At 39.3% G+C, this 20,003-nt stretch overlaps 1 protein-coding gene across 1 annotated transcript in view; it reads left to right on the top strand.

Moving 5' to 3' along the window:
• Nucleotides 1-20,003, top strand: part of CHM (CHM Rab escort protein) — a 153,315-nt gene that overhangs the window by 115,021 nt on the left and 18,291 nt on the right. Inside the window, exons 10-12 of the mRNA XM_054040368.1 lie at nucleotides 2,483-2,587; nucleotides 5,797-5,860; nucleotides 11,050-11,146. Of these exons, the coding sequence (XP_053896343.1) occupies nucleotides 2,483-2,587; nucleotides 5,797-5,860; nucleotides 11,050-11,146 (266 nt within the window). The remainder of the gene's footprint in view (nucleotides 1-2,482; nucleotides 2,588-5,796; nucleotides 5,861-11,049; nucleotides 11,147-20,003) is intronic.

Genomic DNA, 20,003 nt, shown 5'->3' with positions numbered 1-20,003 from the left:
TCAGTCATCCTGTCACACCTAGATTTTTTTCAAGGGACTTCTTGGATCCTTTCCACCATTGATGAAATTCGCACCTTAGTGGGACCTTAATTTCATTCTGTTGTCTCTCACCAGACCTCCCTTTGAGCCACTGGTCACGTGTTCTATGGCCCATCTGTCTAGGAAGGTGACCTTTCTAATCACTGTAACATCAGCCAGAAGTGTCAGTGAGCTGGGAGCTCTCATGGCAGACCTTCCATATACTATCTTTTATAAGGAAAAGGCCTTGTTATGCAGCCACTCCGGATTCATCCCTAAAGTAGTGTCTGAGTTTCATGAGTCAAACCATCAACTTGTTAGTATTTTTTCCTAAACCTCATGCCTCGGATGAAGAGAGGAGCCTGCATTCTCTGGATATCCAAAGGGCTTTGGTCTTTTATCTAAAAAGAACGAGGCATTAGAAAAATACCTAAACCACATGTTTCCGTAGCAGAGAGATCAAAGAGTCAAGTTATATCTGCTCAGACTTTCGAAATAGATTTCTGGTTGTATTATCCTTTACTAACTAGATCACATGCCCCCTCAGAGGGTGTGAGGGCTCATTCCAGAAGGGCACAAACAGGCTCTGCTGCATCTCTGAGAGACATACCCCTAGTAGAGGTAAGTAGAGCAACCACCTGGAGATCCTCGAATATCTTCAAAAGACATTATGCTTGGGTCCTGTTGTCCACTGTGTATATAGCTGTGGGGACTGCATTATTACTGTCAGCTGTCGCTTCTGCTTCCTCACACTCACCATCAGTTTGTCCACTGTTTTTTAATCTCCCGCATGTGGAATATACATAGGGACCATCACTTGAAGAAGAAATGGAGGTTACTTACCTGTAACTAGAGGTTCTTTGATATGTGTGGTGTCTATCTGTATGCCGACACCCACCCTCCATCCCCTCTGCCATGGATTGTTTGGACTCGCGGTAAGAATAGGAACTGGAGAGGCAGTGGCCTGCACCACCCTTTATGTGCTCGGTTTGGAGCACAAGTAGAGCTATGGTGCATTTGCAGTGCATGTGTACTCATGTGTGGAACACAGACAGGGACCACACATCTCAAACTTCCAGTTACAGGTAAATAACCTCCAATTCTTTGAGATCTTTTTCTCTGCTTGTATAATATTTCAATAAAATAGCTAAACTTCAGCGCATATTCCCCACCATTTTAGCTTTCTGTACTAGTATTCTTGTTACATATTTTGGTTTTTGGACTCAGTTTTCAGCCTTGATAAGTAAAGAAACATTACTTTGTTGCATTGTACTTTAACAGAAGATATGAAGGATTATTATAACCTCAAATATTTCCAGACAATAGTATCACAATTTTTTTATATAGATAGCAGCTATTTTTTTACTTAGTAAATGAGTGAATGGCTACCTTGAAGACTAACACCAATGACATTTCCTAGAAAATAACTAGTGTGGAAGTATTTCACAAAAAGGTAGTTAGACCGTATTTCATAGAGGCTGAATCTGTGTTGTGCCTTCAAAGGGATCCCAGGTCTTAGTTATAAATTATTTAATTTGTCATTATTTTTATATTCTAGTAGCATCTACATGCCACAGTCAAAATCAGAACTTATACACATATCCTACATGCTGGTACCAGTATAGACAAGGCCTTAGAGAAGTTCTTAATATTAGATTTTCAAACATTTGCCTGAAGCAAACTTAAAATAATTTTTTTACCTTTTAAAACTCTTATATTTTGTCTTTAAAAGAGTATTATCTATCATGACCATTGTTCTGCTCTTAGAACAACATGATCTATTGTGCTTTGTCAATACAACTAAAGAGTTAGATCACAAATGCTTTGTAGAATCATAGACAGTAGGACCAGAAAAGATCACTTGGATCACTCAGTTTATCCCTTCTCACAACCCCACATTTCTCAAGACTACTCCCTTACAACAGTCAAACTTTCTTTCTTTCTAACTTGTCATTAAAGCTTTATTACTACAGTAACCTTGTCCTTGCTTTGATAAAGGGTACCAATGGAAAACTAAGCGTGGTGATACAGGTTTGGACACGTAGTAAGAGTAGGAACTGGAGGTTCCTTATAGGAAATCATTCTAAGTTTCACTTTTTCAGTTATCACCGTCTGCAGTTGCCATAAAGAGCCAGGGTTAGCAATGTGGATGTAATACATGATTTTTGTTTGTGAAATGATTATATAATGCTCTAATACTATTTTTGGTATAATTTAGAACAAAGAACTGCATGCACTACATTATGTTTCTCTTTTCTTGTAAGGTCGTGTTATAAGTAATCAGATTTGTGCTAAGGAGTCATTTCTAGCTGTTTATAAGTAAAATACATAGCATTTATTACTAATTGTTGGAAACTCAGTTGAATCCCTCAAAAAATGTTCAACTTAATGAGCCTAACAAATTACTTATAAAAATTATATCATGAAATTAATCTCTTCCTATTGTGTCGTGCTTCTTTTACAGATGTAAAGCACTCATAGATCATTTTGGGCAAAGAATAAGTGCTAACTATTTTGTGGTGGAAGACAGTTACCTTTCAGAGAAAACTTGCACAAATGTGTGCTACAGGTAAATATTGAGCAAAAAGCATAGTAAATGCTATTTTTTAAAAACCTCCAATATATAAAATATGTTGCAAATGAAACTTCACAACTTGATGCAGAGGGCAGCCTCATGGTAATATAGCCTAATCCTGTGTGATTTTTTTCTCTTGTGTGCATATTATAGAGGGCACTATGCACCTTATATTCAGCTCCCCTAGTATTTTCATTATACATTTTTTTTCTGAAGGGTTTTTTTGAAGAACTCTTAACATTTCTGTTCATGCAGCAGGAATTTAGTATTTGTCAGGGGGATATTAATTGGTTTAGAGTGGTGCCTGTTGTTCAGATTTGGATGAGTGTTGAAAATCATCACTTTTTTCCGTGTTACTGATCAGTGTTCATTACTAGCTTCTTGTCACAAGGAAGAAGAAAAAAAGTCGTTCCATTAGCTTTGCACATATACTGCCCTTATGTTTTCAATGTGTTCCAGATGGGGGACAGGCAAAATGTATCAGGTACAATATCAGATTGACACAGTCAGTAGGGGAATTAAGACTTGAGTTCATGATCTCCTGGTTCCCAGCCCACCTTTTTTTAGGCTGGAGTCTTTGCTAGAGTGTTTTGAACATATAAATTGCTATAAAAATGCTAAGTAAGAGACTTGATAAAAAAAATTATCTGTTCTACAGGAAATACCAATATTTTGACATTTGTTTTCATCTCAGATTTGTTTTGAGTTAATAGTAATCTCTGTATCCAGCTGAGTTGTCATGATGTTTCATGGGAATTGTAGTTCCAGGTCTCTTATGCCCCATTTCTCCTCTGTAGGCCTTGTTACCTGGCAAAACTATATCTTGCATCATATACTGTCATCTCTCCTTGTGGTCAAGCTGCCATCATGCTTTGCTTTTTGTTTCAATTTTCCCAATGGAAAGTTCTTTCAAAAAATTATATTTCCCTGTGGAAAATTACAATGTAGACAGAACCCCATTTTCTGGAGGGGAGATATTTATTTGATAGTTTTCAACCAGCCCTGCTAAGAACTCTGGAAAATCAGGCCATATGTGTCTCAAATTGGGGTATGTCGAAAATTAGGTGCCCAAATTAGTGGAGATTTTTTGCAAATTCTGGCTTTAATTTCCCTATGCTTCAGTTTTCCATTTGTGAAACCTCTCCCAAGCTCACGCCGGTGTTGTGAAGATGTGTGTGTTAGGCTCACATATTACAGTAATTAGTACTGTAGGAAAGTAGATGAGAAAAATACTTGTCCTTTGTTTCATGCAGCATTTGGATGGTGTACAGTAAATAAGGAATGGGGGCATACTTTGAGTATAAAAATAAATATTGAATACCTCAGTCCCTGAGCACCGTTTATCCTGTGCAGCGATGTCTATCTCTATATTTGTGTACAGACACACATGGGTTTATTTGTGGTGGAAAACTTGCTTTTCAAATTGAAAAAGTGATTGACAATATAGCTTGAGGCAGTAGTGTCCACCTGGGGTCGCTCTTCCAATCCAAACACCAATAGTTTTCTCTACAAACTTAAAAACATCAGTCTTTGTTGTTACTTCCTTTTTAAGGCTTTTTTTTACCCTAAATATGTTGTAGATGCAGTTACAGTTCTTCCTTTTGAAATTTTTCTTGTTTAGCTCACATCTTCATATGATGCTGGCAGCCAGCAAGAATTCCGTAGCCTTATTGGTAGTGATCGTTGCATCATTTTCCTCCCTCCCCCCCCCAAAAAAAAATTGTGTCAGAACATTGTTTCGGGGAGCCTTTTGGTGCTCCTGGTGTAGTATTTAAAAGTAACATTATTCTTGTACCATTTTTGCTTTATGTACCATGGCTTTTGTTGCTGAATAGCCTGACCAAGTAGCACAAGAGCCAGGAAGCTTGACCCAGATGCTGCAGAAAGTGCAATAAATTGAAATGTCTCAAATATACAGTTTTTAGGCATTGAATACGATTCATCGAGGCCATGTGATTTTTGTAATTTATATGATGAGTTGCATGTTTCTAAAATTAAAATTTTTTTCTTGTTCATTTCCTTTTTCCTACTGAATGCATATGAAATGTGTCAGTAATATAGGTATTTGTGCATAAAAATATAAAATTGCCTCAAAATGCTATTTATTTTGTAACCAGAATGTTATAGAATCTCTGCAATGTAGAATTATATAATATTCTGGTTACAAAATATTTTTATTCATTTAATAGAAGCTGAAGCCTTGGTCTTGCAGTCTTTTACTTGCATTAGTGCTTTTATTTTGGTAATGGCTGTAGTGCATTAATTGAGGTTGTAAAAGTGGGCCTACTTCGTAACACAAAATATGTAATTAATTATGTGTAATCATTAGGGCCGGTGTAAGGAAGTTTCGTGCCCTAGGTGAAACTTCCACCTTGCACCCCCGCACAGCCCCGCGGCAGCTGCCCGCCCCCCTCCACCCTGAGGCGCTCCCCCCCCCCGCCCTGAGGCATTCTCCCCCCCCCCCGGGAGCCGTGCGGCAGCTCCCCATCCCAGCTCACCTCTGCTCCACCTCCTTCCCGAGCACGCCACCCCCGCTCTAATTCTCCTCCCCTCCTAGGATTGCGGCGCCAAACAGCTGATTGGCGCCGCAAGCCTGGGAGGTGGGAGAAGTGAAGCAGCAACGGCGTGCTTGGGGAGGGGGTGTAGCAGAGGTGAGCTGGGGTGGGGAGCCCTGCGGCAGCTCCGCCCCCGCCCCCCCCCACACTTTGGGGCACCTCCCCCGTGGCAGCTCCCCGGCCCGGGGAGCCGTGTGGCAGCTCCCCACCCCAGCTCACCTCTGCTCCCCTTCTCCCCGAGCACGCCGCCCCTGCTCTAATTCTCCTCCCTTCCCAGGCTTGCGGCGCCAAACAGCTGATTGGTGCCGCAAGCCTGGGAGGTGAGAGAAGTGGAGCAGCTGCTGCGCTGGGAGAGGGAGTCTGAGCCGCACGTGTCAGCGTGCCGCCGGCAGCCCAGCCCAGGTACGCTGTAAAAAAAAAATTGAGGGCACCGCTTTTTGGCGCCCCCAAATCTTGGCGCCCTAGGCAACCGCCTAGTTTGCCTTAATGGTAGCACTGGCCCTTGTAATAATGATAGCTTATATTTAAGTAACAAAAATAATTTGCCACAGTGGTAATATTGTAACTAAATTATTTTCAAAATGCCTGAATCCAAATAGCTATGTTTTCTCTCTTGTTAAGTATCATAATTGCTTTATTTAATTGTAGGCAGATCTCAAGAGCAGTGCTCATTACAGATCAATCCATACTAAAGACAGATTCAGACCAGCAGGTATGTATCAATGCCGTATTTGTAATCTTTTTAAATAGTTGTATATGATCAACTTAAACTTCTGTGAAGAATTAATTTGTATTTTTGTTTCTGTTTGAATCTAGCTTTCCAGTTAATTGGTTCTATTGATATTATCTTAATCCCATTTTTTTCTCTTTAAAGTAGCAAATTAAATGTAAAATCAGTCAAAATGGAAAACTACTAGCTAGCAATGGGACTGGCATATTTTTGTGTTAATAGTCACTCTGACACCTTTTGTTAGTAGTCTCAGAGAAACCAAGAATTGAATCAGAATTGAGACTAAACATCAAGCTTATCCCTATGAGTGGTTCCTCTAGGCCAAGACTGGTGTTTATTTGTGGAGCTATTTGAGGAAGCTTGCATAGTCCTTGGCACTGTTAATCTGGTGCCTTTCATGATCTGTTCACTCAGGGTATATTTACACTGCAATTAGGCACTCTCAGATAGCCTTTGCCAGCTGACTTGGACTTGCAGGGCTGGGGCTGCAGAGCTGTTTGGTTGCAGTGCAGACATTTCGGCTTGGGCTGCAGTCCAAGCTCTAGAACCCTCCCACCTCACAGGGTCCTAGAGCATGAATGTCTACGCTGCAATTGAACAGCTCCTCAGCCTGAGCCCTGAGAGCCCGAGTCAGCCATAGGTTTTTAACTGCAGTGTAGACATACCCTTAATGTTTAAGGGGAAATTTTTTTTTTAAATAGCATAATATATTTAGTTTAAATCAGATACTGTATACTGGTGCTTCTCAACCCATAGAGTGCAACTTGCAGATTGGTCACATGGGATGCTCACTGAATCAAATCCCAAGGGTTGAAACAAAATTGGTAGAACCATGTAGCTCGAACCCAATGGAAGGCAGAAAGGAGTGACTTTCTCCCTCGTCCATCCTGCTGCTCCTCTGTTCCCAAATCTAATCACAGTGCAGCCTTTAACTCACCTGCACAGTGGTCAGCTCTGGGGAAGGTGAAGCAGCAATTCTAGAAGCTGTGGCGCCAGCTTCACAGCCTCTTGCAGCAGCTGTGCCCAGAGTTAAGTGTTACATAAGTGGAATATAGGAGAGAAGAGAAGCATCCACAACAGCCAGTTATTACCTGCAGTCACAGGAACATAGGTATTAGACCCAGGTCCACAGAATCCAGTATCTTATCTGTGACAGTAGCCAGCACCAAATCCTGCATAGGAAAGCGAAAGAGAACCTGCAGTAGACAGATGTGTGATAACACTGCTCTACAGCCAAAATGCTTCTGAAATAAATGTAGTCAAACTTTACTAATTCTGGGTCACTGAGAACGAAAATGATGCTTAAAATTGTTGATTGGCTCTAGTTTTCAAGATATGCTATTGGGTCAGTATATACGATCCTTGACTTGGAAATGGCAGAGGATAAGTGAGTTATAAAGGAAGGGATCTCAGTTTAAACCAGAAATGACTAAAATACACCTTTGACTAGATCTATGAATAAATCTATGACTGGGTTTGGACAGTACTTGCTTTTTAGGCAAAACAATGAATGATGCAATCTGAAGCTGGTATTGCATCATACATGATATGAATTGCATCATGTTATTCCTAGAAGTCATGGATGATGCAATCATAATGAAGCTTACATCACTCTGCTGAACAAATTGCCCTATATCAGCTCTAGATCTCATACAGTGTCATGCTCTCTTATTTGTCAGTGTTTGATTTTGCAAAGGGACACATTTCTGTTTAGCCAAAGTGAGCAGAGATGCCTGGTACTTGTGTGAACAGTGCAGATAACTTCTGCTATATTTGTGGTGAAGTGACTTTTGCATCACAAAAGCGCAGTATAACCACTATGGTTAAGAAAGCCTATCACCTTGATTTTGGCTGCAAAATTGGAGATCAGGACAAGAGGTGGGCCCCACACATGTGCTGCAACACTTGTGCAACAAATCTTGGCCAGTGGTTGAACAGGAAAAGGAAATCTATCCCTTTTGCAGTGCCAATGATTTGGAGAGAGCCAACAGATCATCCCAGCAATTGTTACTTCTGCATGGTGCCTCCAGTTGGGAAAGGTGTGTCAAAGAAGAAAAAGTGGACTGTGCATTATCCAAACATTCCATCAGCTATACGCCCAGTACCCCACGGAGAAGGACTCCCGGTTCCTGATGCACCAGAATCATTCTCACTTGAGTCAGACGAGGAAGAGGATGAAACTTCTGGTCCTGAACCATCAATGTCACAGGACCCACATTTTCTCCCATCCTCCTCCTCTGAACCACACCTCCTAACACAAGGTGAACTGAATGACCTTGTCAGGGATTTGGAACTACCCAAGAGTAAGGCAGAGCTGTTGGGCTCCAGACTACAGCAGTGGAATCTCCTGGCAGGTGATGTTAGGGTTTCCATGTTCCGTGACCGTCAAAAGGATCTTGTCCCATTCTTCTTCATGGAAGGTGATCTTGAAGCCTGCAACAACATCGATGGTGTGATGGCAGCCCTCAACATCGTTCACAATCCATATGAGTGGAGACTGTTCATTGAGTCATCGAAGACGAGTCTTAAAGCTATTTTACTGAATAATGGCAATGTTTTGTCATCAATTCCAGTTGGTCAGGCAGTCCATATGAAGGAAAGCTATGACAACATGAAACAACTTTTGAGGTGCATAAACTATGACCAACATCAGTGGCAGCTTTGTGGCCATTTGAAGGGTGTTGCTCTCTTGCTTGGTCTGCAGACTGGATACACAAAGTACTGCTGTTTTCTCTGCGAATGGGATAGTCGTGCAAGAGATTCCCACTACATCAAGAAAGATTGGCCACTCCGACAGTCATTGGAGCCTGGGAGGAAAAGTGTTCAGAATCCACCACTTGTTGAATCAAGGAAGATTTTGTTACCACCCTTACACATCAAGCTGGGTCTGATGAAGAACTTTGTCAAGGCTGTTGACAAAACACAAGCAGCTTTCAAGTACCTCCGTGGAAAATTTCCAAGGTTAAGTGAAGCTAAGATAAAGGAAGGTGTCTTTGTTGGTCCTCAGATTCGTGAACTTCTTCGAGATGATGCATTTGACCATGCACTGCGTGGCAAGGAAAAGACGGCATGGAAAGCCTTCCAGTTAGTGGCAATAAATTTTCTCGGAAACAACAAGGCAGACAACTACAGGTTGTTGGTGGAAAACCTCCTCAAGGCATACGAAAGCCTTGGTTGCAACATGTCACTAAAGATACATTTTTTGCACACTCATCTAGATTTTTTTTCCACCGAACTGTGGAGCAGTGAGCGACGAGCATGGTGAGCAATTTCACCAGGACATTGCAACAATGGAGAAACGCTATCAGGGCAAATGGAGCCCATCAATGCTTGCAGACTATTGCTGGACAGTGACAAGAGATGCTCCATTTAATGAATACAAGAGACAAGCCAAGAAGCGCCGAGTAGACACTGAATAGGACTAAACTATGTACATAATAGTTTTTTGCCTTTTGTTTCATAATAAATTTTATTTATATAACCCTTTTGCTGATTTTTAAAGTGTTACATAAACAGGACAGGTGAAATATTATCATGTAAAACAACCATAAACACACGAAAAGACCTAGGTTTACAATTTTTGATTAAAACTCTACTATCTACACAATATACATAGACATAAAATGTAAAAACTTAAATACCTTAGAAACAGTAGCCAATCAGTTGTTTTAATTGTCATATTTGAATTCAGCACATCAAAATACATAATAAATAGCACATTTTATCTCTGAAGCAGACGACTTCTCAAAAATTGTAGACCAGTGTAATCTGTCCATCAGGGAAGTCTCATTCTAATCCATAATAATGATTGGCCACAAAGCATGAAGGTTTCTTTATATCCCTTCCAAAACTTTTAAATGTTGATTATTATAACTCAGATATTTTTATTATCCATATAAATATACAGTCCTCTATTGTGCTAAGTTCTTTGTCGAATTTACTGCCAATCTGTCTACTGTGTGGTTAAAACATTTCCTTTATCCTTCAATTAAGTTAAATGTCCACATGCTCTTCTGTTATGAGAAAGGGAGAATCTAATTTCCTATCATTTTTCTCTACATCATTCATTTTGTGTGCATGTTATTTTATAGACCCCCAGTTCTTCCAACTGTTCTCACAACCAACAGCTGCCTATATAGAATCAAGACTCCACTAGACACTTGGCTTCCCCACTTATTTCCATCCTCATGAACCAATGGCAGTTTCAAAATTCAAAGGGTTGTGTTTATGTCAGTTGTGGCAAGAAAATAGTTAGGTTTGTTGGATTCCATGTGGGAAAAAGTTAAGAACCATTTTTCTAAAAATGGCTACAGTGTTGATTTTTTTTTATTATTGTACATCTTGTCCTGCAGATCTTACTAGCAAAAGTAGTTTGTGGCACTATACATGTGAGTAAGGTTAGGATTGATCCCATGGATTTCTTTCTGAAAGGAGTACACCAGAAAATAAAATTACATGAAAGTAGTCTTAAGTGTCGCCAATTACTTTTTACCTTAACCGGGAATTGCCTTGATTTTGTGGGATGTTTGATCCTTCATGTTACTCTACTTTAACAGACTTGTTTATGAATTTTTAAAGCAGTTCATAAAAGGAAATAAATCTGTCGTGTATAGTATGTATGGGATTTGACAACAGCTTCTCTGGAGCTTTCTAAGTCTATTGCATAAATACATATTTATGGTGTTGATAGATTGCATACTTATTTACCCACTAGTCTGTAACAGCTCTTTTTGTGACCATATAAATACTCAAGTATGAACTTCTTCAAACTTATTTGTAGGACTCAAATCAAGCTGTCTTATTTTAGAAAATATGGATATTTTGAAACTTAATAGTCAATAACAGCATCAACTTTGAGTAAGATTTTGCAAGTGTATATTTAATGTTAAAATATGTATTATATATTCAAGATTATATGCTGTGTAGATATTAAAGAAATAGCTATATATGATATCATCAATATTGGGGTGTTTGGTTTTTTGACTTTTTTGGGTACTTGAAGCTTTGTTCCCACTTGGATCCCTTGAGGGAATAGGCATTTTTATATAGATAGTCAATAGTCTGTTAACCGTGTGACATGTTGCACCATTATAATGTAGAATAATGAAACAAAGATCAAATTGCTTCTTTGGCTAATTTGATATTCAGAATTTTCTGTTCCTTTCTATTAGATTTCCATTTTGACAGTGCCACCAGTGGAAAGAGGGCAGCCAGCAGTTCGAATCATTGAGTTGTGTTCTTCAACCATGACGTGCATGAAAAACACCTGTAAGTTCAGAATAAATGTTTTTGACTGGTTTTTTTTTTTGCTTCTATCAGCTATGAAAAAAAATTGTTAAAATATTTGTTTGAATCATTCGTCTGTTGCACAATTATCAGATTCCTGCTTGAGCAAAATAATCTATAATATCTTACTGCTGTCAATAGGAAAGAGAAATAATTCCACTCACCCTTATCTTATTCAGTATCATGTACCTAGTATTTCATGGGCTTCTGTGGGCTGCTTTTAGTTATCTAAAAAGATATTTTTGAAAAACTCAGGTACTAGAATTGTTTATGTAAACTCTTGCTATAATGCTCCTTTATTTCCAAAGAGTCCCTGGGGAGAGCTGATCATGTAAGTATAGTCCTCATATCCAGTTGCAGTTAGGGCCATGTGTTGTTTTATCTCATTTAACTAACAAGATATAGTGTAGAACACTATAGTGTAGTATAGTGTATTTTCTGGCACAGAAATACCGAAGACCAAATCTTGTCCCCTTGATTCACATCATTACTATCACTAAGTTTGATGTCACTGATGGTGTGTGATCAAGCAGGATTCTGCCCTGTTGGTTTAATTATAAAATAGTGCTTGCCCATTTCTTTAACACAGTTAATGAAAATATTCTTCATGTACCAGGAGATTTTAAAAGTAAATTACAACCCCACCTACCCAGAACAATATTTAAAATGTTGCATGGCTACTTCATGATATAAAGATGTTCCCCAAATCCCCCTTTTCCTAACTTTTCTTTTTCTCTCTCAGAAATAGAGGTCCTGAGTAGAGATCCCTGAAAAAAGGGAATCCCCTTCCAAGGGAAAAATTTTGCCTTTTTTTTTTTTAATTGTCCCATATTGGGACAAAATTGTGAATTTTTTCATGGAAGGGAATTTAGAAAAAAAAAGAAGCAGCATCAAAATGGAATTTTTTGGCCTCCAGGTTGCCCACTAGGAAGGCTGTCATCAAATTACTTGTTAAATTGTGAGAGCCTTCCAGCCTGGCTGTCAGAGAAGCAGAGCACCCTGGTATTTAGCTTTCCACCCCCCACCCCCACCCCAGCTTCAGGAGACAGAGCCCAGATGCTCTGCCTCTGTCCCTGGAGCTGTGGGAGGCAGAGAGCACTGGCAGAAAGTAAAACTGGCAAAAGCTTTTTCGTAAGGGCAGCCAGGAAGGCATCACTTTAATTTTTACTGAGGAAAAATCAAAACTTTTGGATACAAGTTTTTCAAAAAGGGCATTATTAATTGGATAATCATTCCAATGCAAAATGTTCACCAAGCTCTAGTCCTGACTTTTGTTTTGCAATCAGCCTTTGGTAGCCCAGTGTTCTGGGGCAATGCATCTGCAATTCCTGATCCCCAAGTGGCACAATAGCCAGCTAGCACTGCCACAAATGTGGCCAGGATTGGCCGAAGATGGGACATGACCAGGGTGTGTTGTTTCAGCTTTTGCCACTGATGCAGCTAGGGAGCTCCATTTGCAACTTGGTTGTCCTCCACTAATGGCCACCCACCACCACCAAGGAATGGTGTAATGTAAATACAATTGCATGCTCCAGCACTTAGTAATCTATTGAGGGTACAGCTTCTGTCACCGACTCAGTGAAAGTCACTAATTAGCTGGGTGACTTACTGTGCTCCCAATTGGAGTTGGGAGAACTGCAGTTCAATTTCAGTCTGAAGTTGTCACTTTCCAGATGCTAAATTATTGCCAAAGTCCTCTGTCAAATGAGGAAGTCAGAACCTGATATTTCTGAGTTAACAAATAAGCTGAGAAAAAATGAGGAAAAATGTTGGGGGCATCTTTGCATTGTAAAGGGGGCAGTTGAACTATAAAAACAATACAAGTTTATCTTTAGTAGAATAGTGGATCTGTTTGTTTGCCACTTAGACTTGCACACTATTGTTAAAACTCAATAATAAATAGTTAGGTTTAGTCTCCAGAGATGTGTGTGCATTACAGTATCACCATTAAACTGAAGATCTTTTCTCATGAGAGAACCAAGATTAGATTAGCTAGGTTGTGTGGATTATTTATGAAAAATCTTGCAAAAGATGGGTGCAGACATGGGCTTACACCGTGTGTTGGTTCTCATGTACAAGGGAAGGCCTGCAAGGTAGGTGGGTTTTTTTCCCCAAAGAGCTTTTTTCCTCCTGCTTATTTTTTACATTGGAAATTCAGGTTATCAGGGTGACCTGAAGAATTAGCAGGATTATATCATCACTGTTACCAAAAAAAGTGAAACATGAGTTATTGAGAGAAGTGATTTTTTTTTTTATTTTAATTCTTTGTTTTGTTTTTTCGAGGGAGAACAATGGGGGTGAGTTTTGTGAGCACTTAACTAAAAATCTTGGGAGAAAATTTTTAAGAATTAAACACCCGACCCTTGATTTTAAATCTGAAACAGCTTCCAGTAGCCTCTTCTGACTCATCTAAGCAATCCTCCAGCAAAATAGGAAGATCAGACATGAAATTCAGTGCTTCTTCATGCATCATAAAGATGCAAGGAATGGCACAATTGTAACTTTTTTCCTTTTTAGATTACCTTTAAGCCTAACACCATAAATCCAATCCTGTATTGCAATATGTTATACTCTACGCAGGATTACAAATATTTCATTTCATAAGAACAGCCTTTCAGCATAGGTAGCAAATACACTTAAGAGGAGGGATTTTTTTCACAGAATATTTTGGAAACAATCTTTGTTTTGTTGTTTTTTAAATGTGTGGTCCTGTTGATCTCCATCTTTTTCCTTTGTTCTTGTGTATACTGAGCAATTAATGTAATTCTATTTGATATATTTTCAGATCTACAATTAATCCAACATAACAAACTTCCTATTGTCAATAAATAGAGCACTAACCATCTGAATCTCATCTGACACCTCTTTTTGGAGTTTGTTCTTGAAAGGACAAATTGCTAAGGCAAAAATATTGTATCCAGCACATATTAAGTCTTTCTCTTTGTAGCTATAGAATGTAGCTCCAATATTAGAAAATGGGATTTTTCCATCATAATAACATTATAAGAGAAATGAGATTTTATCGGAATTGTATGGCTATATTAAATATTTCTGCATTAGCCTTTAATTTTTTTATATATGTGTGTGAATGAAATGTCTAGAAGGGACCTTCCAGTGTTTCCATTAAAAATTCCTATTTATAAGGGTTTATGTCTGAACCATTAACATTTGATGTGGTCTGAAAAAGTTGAACAAATTGTTCCTATTGAATCTCTCAGTAATCAGTTGGTCTTTTCTAAATTCTGTTAAGAGTTTACCAGTTTGAGACACTTCAAGGAGATAAGTAGAATGATACTGAATAATAACCAACTCATGCACTGTAACCTACATCTGAATTCAGGTCTTCAGAAGGGAAAGGAGGTGAGCTTATCCACTGAGCCACCTGGTCCCTTAAAACTGTTTTTACAGTATAGAATAAATAAAATTCATTGTAATAATCATTTTGTTATGTATTTATACAACAGAGTACTTTAGGTCAGTTGTGTTGCTAATGCTCATTCATTTAAATGACAGATTTGTTGCCTTGGTTTCTTCACTATATTATGAAACACAATAGGAAGTCAAACCTAGAAAGCATTTAATGTTCAGAGTGGGTTATAAACTCACATGCAAGCAATATTCTAAATTGAGGCTAAAATCTAGCACAAGAGCATGATGGAATCTTAAACCATTTCCTCCATCTCGCCCATCCACATTACTTCCACTTCACTCAGAATTTTTGTAGCCTTTCCTCAGAATGTACTTGTTTTGATGTATCAAAGTGTGCAATTTAAATCCTTTACTTATTTTGTTCTTGTACTCAATTAATGATGAACTGTTAATTTTTTTTATCAGTGTTGAAATAACATGGTGGCATTTGGGCAGAGCTAAATTCTAGTAGCAGAGCACATTTCATAAATCTCTTATTTTATTTTTACATCATTATCTGTAAATGGGTTTTAACCTGACTGATTTCTCCCTCAAACAATTACTTAAGATAAGTATACAAATACATCTAGTCTTTGATCATAGTGCATAAATGACAGGCACATAATCGGTATTGCCAGCTGAGTGGAACCAAACTCCTTCACTTGCCCTAAAAATTGAGACTGTAATGATGAAATCATGAACTAAACTCATCGTTCTTCCTGCTAGAAGAATTACTTGAAGACAAATGTTGGCAACCACTGTAACTAATGCAGTTATACCTGAGTAAATCAAACATAATCAAAATATATACTGATGAGACTTCGTGACTCATAACCATAACCTCAAAGGTAATAAAAATGATTTTATAGAAAGTAAATGATGTGAACATCAGTGATTTATAGCTGTTTTTTTAGAAAAATAAATTGTATTCCAACATTTGAGATAGTAAAACATTTTAATTAAGGTTGCAAGACGACTTTCATTATCACCACACATTTTAATTTACTTATCTTTGTGATATACTCTCATTTTGGGCTGAAAGATTCCATTCTTGGTTGAGCCAAAGGATATATTAATTTCTTATATTCCACAAAATGTTGGGTTTTTTGGTCTTTGTTACCCAAGAAAAGATGTACTTTTTTTCAAAACTCTCATTGACTTAGGTGGGGCTAGGAGTTCACTGAAAACGTTTTTGATACACTTGTAAATGAAATAAATTAACTGTAATGCTATGCTGCACTGCAGTTTAAAAAAAAAAAAGTGCCATGAATTTTTCTTTAAAAAAAAAAAAAAAAAAATTTTTTTTTTAAATTACAAAGCTGTATACAATTTTCCTGAAATAAGGTTTGTGTATGTGCAGTAACATTTTTATTCAATTTTAAGTAATTGCCTTTCGTACTGTTGGCTTGATCAAAATTGTATGTAATGTATAGTGACATGAGAATGGTAAGTTGAAAACCTATTCAGTTTGAATTGAAAATCTGTGGAGATGCTCACAGCACAGTTATGCTCTCCACAATACTGCAACTAGCATTTTCCTTTCCACCTGCTCCCTTCCCTCCCTTGAGACAGATTGTCCTGTCCTCTGATGAAACTGGGAGGGGAAAAGGGCCAGAAAATACTGTGTGGTTGAGAGTTCAAGGTAATTATCCACTTGGGTAGGAAGAACTGGAGATAGTGAACAGCGTGCATATCCTCTCCATTCATCTCTGCAAAAGTCTTGTACCACTAAAAGGCTTCCAGTCATAGCAACACTGCTTCTTGAGATCTGTGTGATCCATGAGTTCCCCTGTAACTGCTTTCCAGTAGAGGGGTCCAGCACGAGGTAATGCTTGCTTCAAGATCTTTAATACTGAACAGCGATCTATGGAGTCCAATAGAGACAGTATAGTACAGTGCCTGGCTCCATCCAAAAAGAAGACCCTGGGGAACAGAGAAAGAGACCACGTAGCTGTCCCATGGGAGATCAATGAAAAATTCCATCCCTTTTTTCATAAAAAAACAAGTATCCAGCAACCAGGAAAATTAAATACTAAACCTATATTCATACAGTAAGGTTGCAAATCTGATCACATGCAGGAAGTGTATAGTTTTGTGTTCAGTAGCAAGATTGACTTGCCCATACAGTATGTAGCATTTTCTGTTTTGATTGGTTATACGGGACCATAAATATATACTTTCCACATAGGAAAAAATCTCTCTAACAATCAAATTCTTCCACTGTCAATGTCGGATAGCTTTCTACAGTGTATTTCTCAGAGCTTCGTACAGTCTCTTTTTTAGATACTTGAAATAATGCTATCCCCATAGTACAGCCTTGAAAATTGACATGAATATTTACCAGACCGTAAGCAAAATCTGTTTGTCCCCACACACTCACTTTATCATGATGATTGATGGCAACTTTTGATATTTTACTCACATATAAAAAAATGGGCAAATAAATTTTCACAGTCCAGTATTATTTGATATTTAATCAAATATATTGTGACAGACCCAGACCAGTGGGGTACAGGAGTCTGGTAGAGGGCAAATGTACTGGTCACTGGCTGAGTAGTTTTCTGTTCCCTGAGTGACCAGAGCAGGGGCTGCACTAGACTAATCAGGAACCTGCTAGAACCAGTTAAGACAGGCAGGCTAATTAGGACACCTGGAGCCAATTAAGAAGCTGCTAGAATCAATTAAGGCAGGCTAATCAGGGCACCTGGGTTTTAAAAAGAAGCTCACTTCAATTTGTGGTGCGAGTGTGAGGAGCTGGGAGCAAGAGGCGCAAGGAGCTGAGAGTGAGAGGGTGTGCTGCTGGAGCACTGAGGAGCACAAGCGTTATCAGACACCAGGAGGAGGGTCCTGTGGTGAGAATAAGGAAGGTGTTTGGAGGAGGCCATGGGGAAGTAGGCCAGGGAGTTGTAACTGTCATGCAGCAGTTACAGGAGGCACTATAGACAGCTGCAGTCCACAGGGCCCTGGGCTGGAACCCGGAGTATAGGGTGGGCCCGGGTTCCCCCCAAACCTCCCAATTGACCTGGACTATGGGTTCTTCCAGAGGGAAGGTCTCTGGGCTGTTCCCCAACCCACATGGTGAATCTCTGAGGCAGAAAAATCCGCCAATAACCGCAGGACCCACCAAGATAGAGGAGGAACTTTGTCACAATATATATGTATTTAGTTCTTATAAACTTGAATCAAAAGCCAGTTCCTCTCATCCTTAACAGTTTGGTGCTCTTCTATAAATTCCCTTCTGTGACTGAAAGTACCCATGTATTCATACCTTGCATACTATTGTAATAAACTTTGTACAAAAGATGCCTTGTGAGATATCATTTGAAAACTAATAACTCACTGATCATTATAATCATGGTGAAATGTATGTAGCAACATTATATGTAAAATTATGAAGTCTCCACGTGTGGTGGTGATGATAGCCCATGTTCAAAACCACCCAGCTCTGACTAGGCAAAAGTTGTTAAACAGGTCTATGCTAAACAAAGGCATTTGTGTTTACCTCAATTTACATACAAGTAGTAAACAGGTCCTTGAGATAGCAGGGAGAAGAGATGGCAGGAGACAAAGCACATATGCATTTCAGCAAACACAAGTGAGAAAAGAGAACAAGGAGTGTCCTTCACCACCTGACTCCATGTCGTCGCCTTTACCGTTTAGGAACTAGCCCTTTGACTCTATGGGGAGATCCTAACCTGAGAATCATAGAATATCAAGGTTGGAAGGGACCTCAGGGAGGTCATCTAGTCCAATCCCCTGCTCAGGGCAGGACTAATCCCAAGACAGATTTTTACACAAGTTCCCTAAATGGCCCCCTCAAGGATTGAGCTCACAGCCCTGGGTTTAGCAGGCCAGTGCTCAAACCACTGAGCTATCCCTCCCAAGTTGGTCAGCTATGTTGTTGGGAACCTGTGATCAAGATTTTACCTTGAACCAAGCCTAACTTGTGAAGGTTTAGCTACTAGGAATTGTTTTATATTTATTTTTCTTGTAACCATTCCTGCCTTTAACACCTTTAAATACTTAGAGATAGATTTTAATAAACTAGTTTTATTTTTAATCTAAACTAATCAAGTGTTTGTGTTTAAACTGAACTGTTTCGGTAACTCCAATTAAAATAGCAAACCGTTGATTATTGACCCTTTACATGGGCAATGGACCTTTAATATCTGAACTGTCAATGAGAGGGCAGGATAGTGCAGAACACATGTTTTGGGGAAAATTCAGCACTGAGAGTGTGTGGGAGTCACCCTGCAAGTGGTTACCAAAGCTGATGGAAGTCAGAGTGTGACTAGTGTGCTGCTGACAGGCTGCTGGGGTCAGAGCTGCTGGACCAGGGCTGCAACTATCCACAGACACTCAGGATGTGAAGGCCGACGAGAGGGGGCGGGGGGAGCCAGTACAAATTACCAGAGCCCGGTGGTCCGGAAGGGGGCCCGGGGCCCGGCTTCCCTCTCTTGGCCCTGTTTAGCTGGTCCGCCCTTGCTGGAGGGCCCGAAAAAAAATTTTCACTTGGGCCCGAACCCACTCTCGGCGGCCCTGGATGTGATCAGCATGCAAAACATTGTGAAGCACCCAAGGTTGCAGGGCAGGTGATGACATAGCTCCTCACTTGTCTGGATTGTACCCTGATATGTGGCACCTCAAATTTGTGAAAATTTGAGTTGCACAGAATTACTTATAATCTAAATTCCACCAGTGCCGTATAAGGATGCCTCTCTCTGATCTGTAAGTCCTCTCCATAGCCCAAAATCACTTACGAAGTGTGCAGGATACATGACATCAGCCTCTGTCCTTGTTGTTTCCCTAGTAACACTCCTTCTCAAACCTCAGAATTAAACTTGAATTGACTTATAAATTTTCAAACGGGCTTTTGATAGCATTTGGCACAAAGATTATGGCAAGTTATGAGAATGTATGGTGTCCCCGAAAAATTGACAAAGCTGATAAGAAAAAATCTACAGCAAGTCAATAAGTACAATGAGAGTAGACAGCTGATGGAATGATTCAGAATGAGCATATGAGTGAGACAGGGATGCATTCTCTCACCAGATTTGTTCAGCTTGGTACTGGAAGCAGTAATGGCTGTGGCACTGAGATGAAACAAGAAGACTCATGTTATGTGTTAGGATAGTGCACAACCTTAGATTCGCAGATGATTTTGACATCACACCATTGAATAAGGAGGATTTACAGAGAATAAGTGACAATGCAGACTGGGAAAGCAGAAAAATTGATTGAAAAGCTGCATGTAGAAGACAAACATTATGGCAACTGGAAGAAAAGAGAGGTAAAATCAAACTGACAAAAAATTAGAACAAGTGGAAAAAATTGTGTACCTTGCAGGACTGTTATCGAAGAATGAGAATTGTGAAGATATAAAAAGAAGATTCAGACTTATTGCTGCTGCATTCAGAAAAGTCTGCAAGAT

Source organism: Malaclemys terrapin, chromosome 9 (genome assembly GCF_027887155.1).
Source record: "Malaclemys terrapin pileata isolate rMalTer1 chromosome 9, rMalTer1.hap1, whole genome shotgun sequence".
Lineage (NCBI taxonomy): Eukaryota > Metazoa > Chordata > Testudines > Emydidae > Malaclemys > Malaclemys terrapin.
The sequence above is the reverse complement of the archived record's forward strand: the minus strand, read 5'-3'. Positions and strand labels throughout refer to the sequence as shown.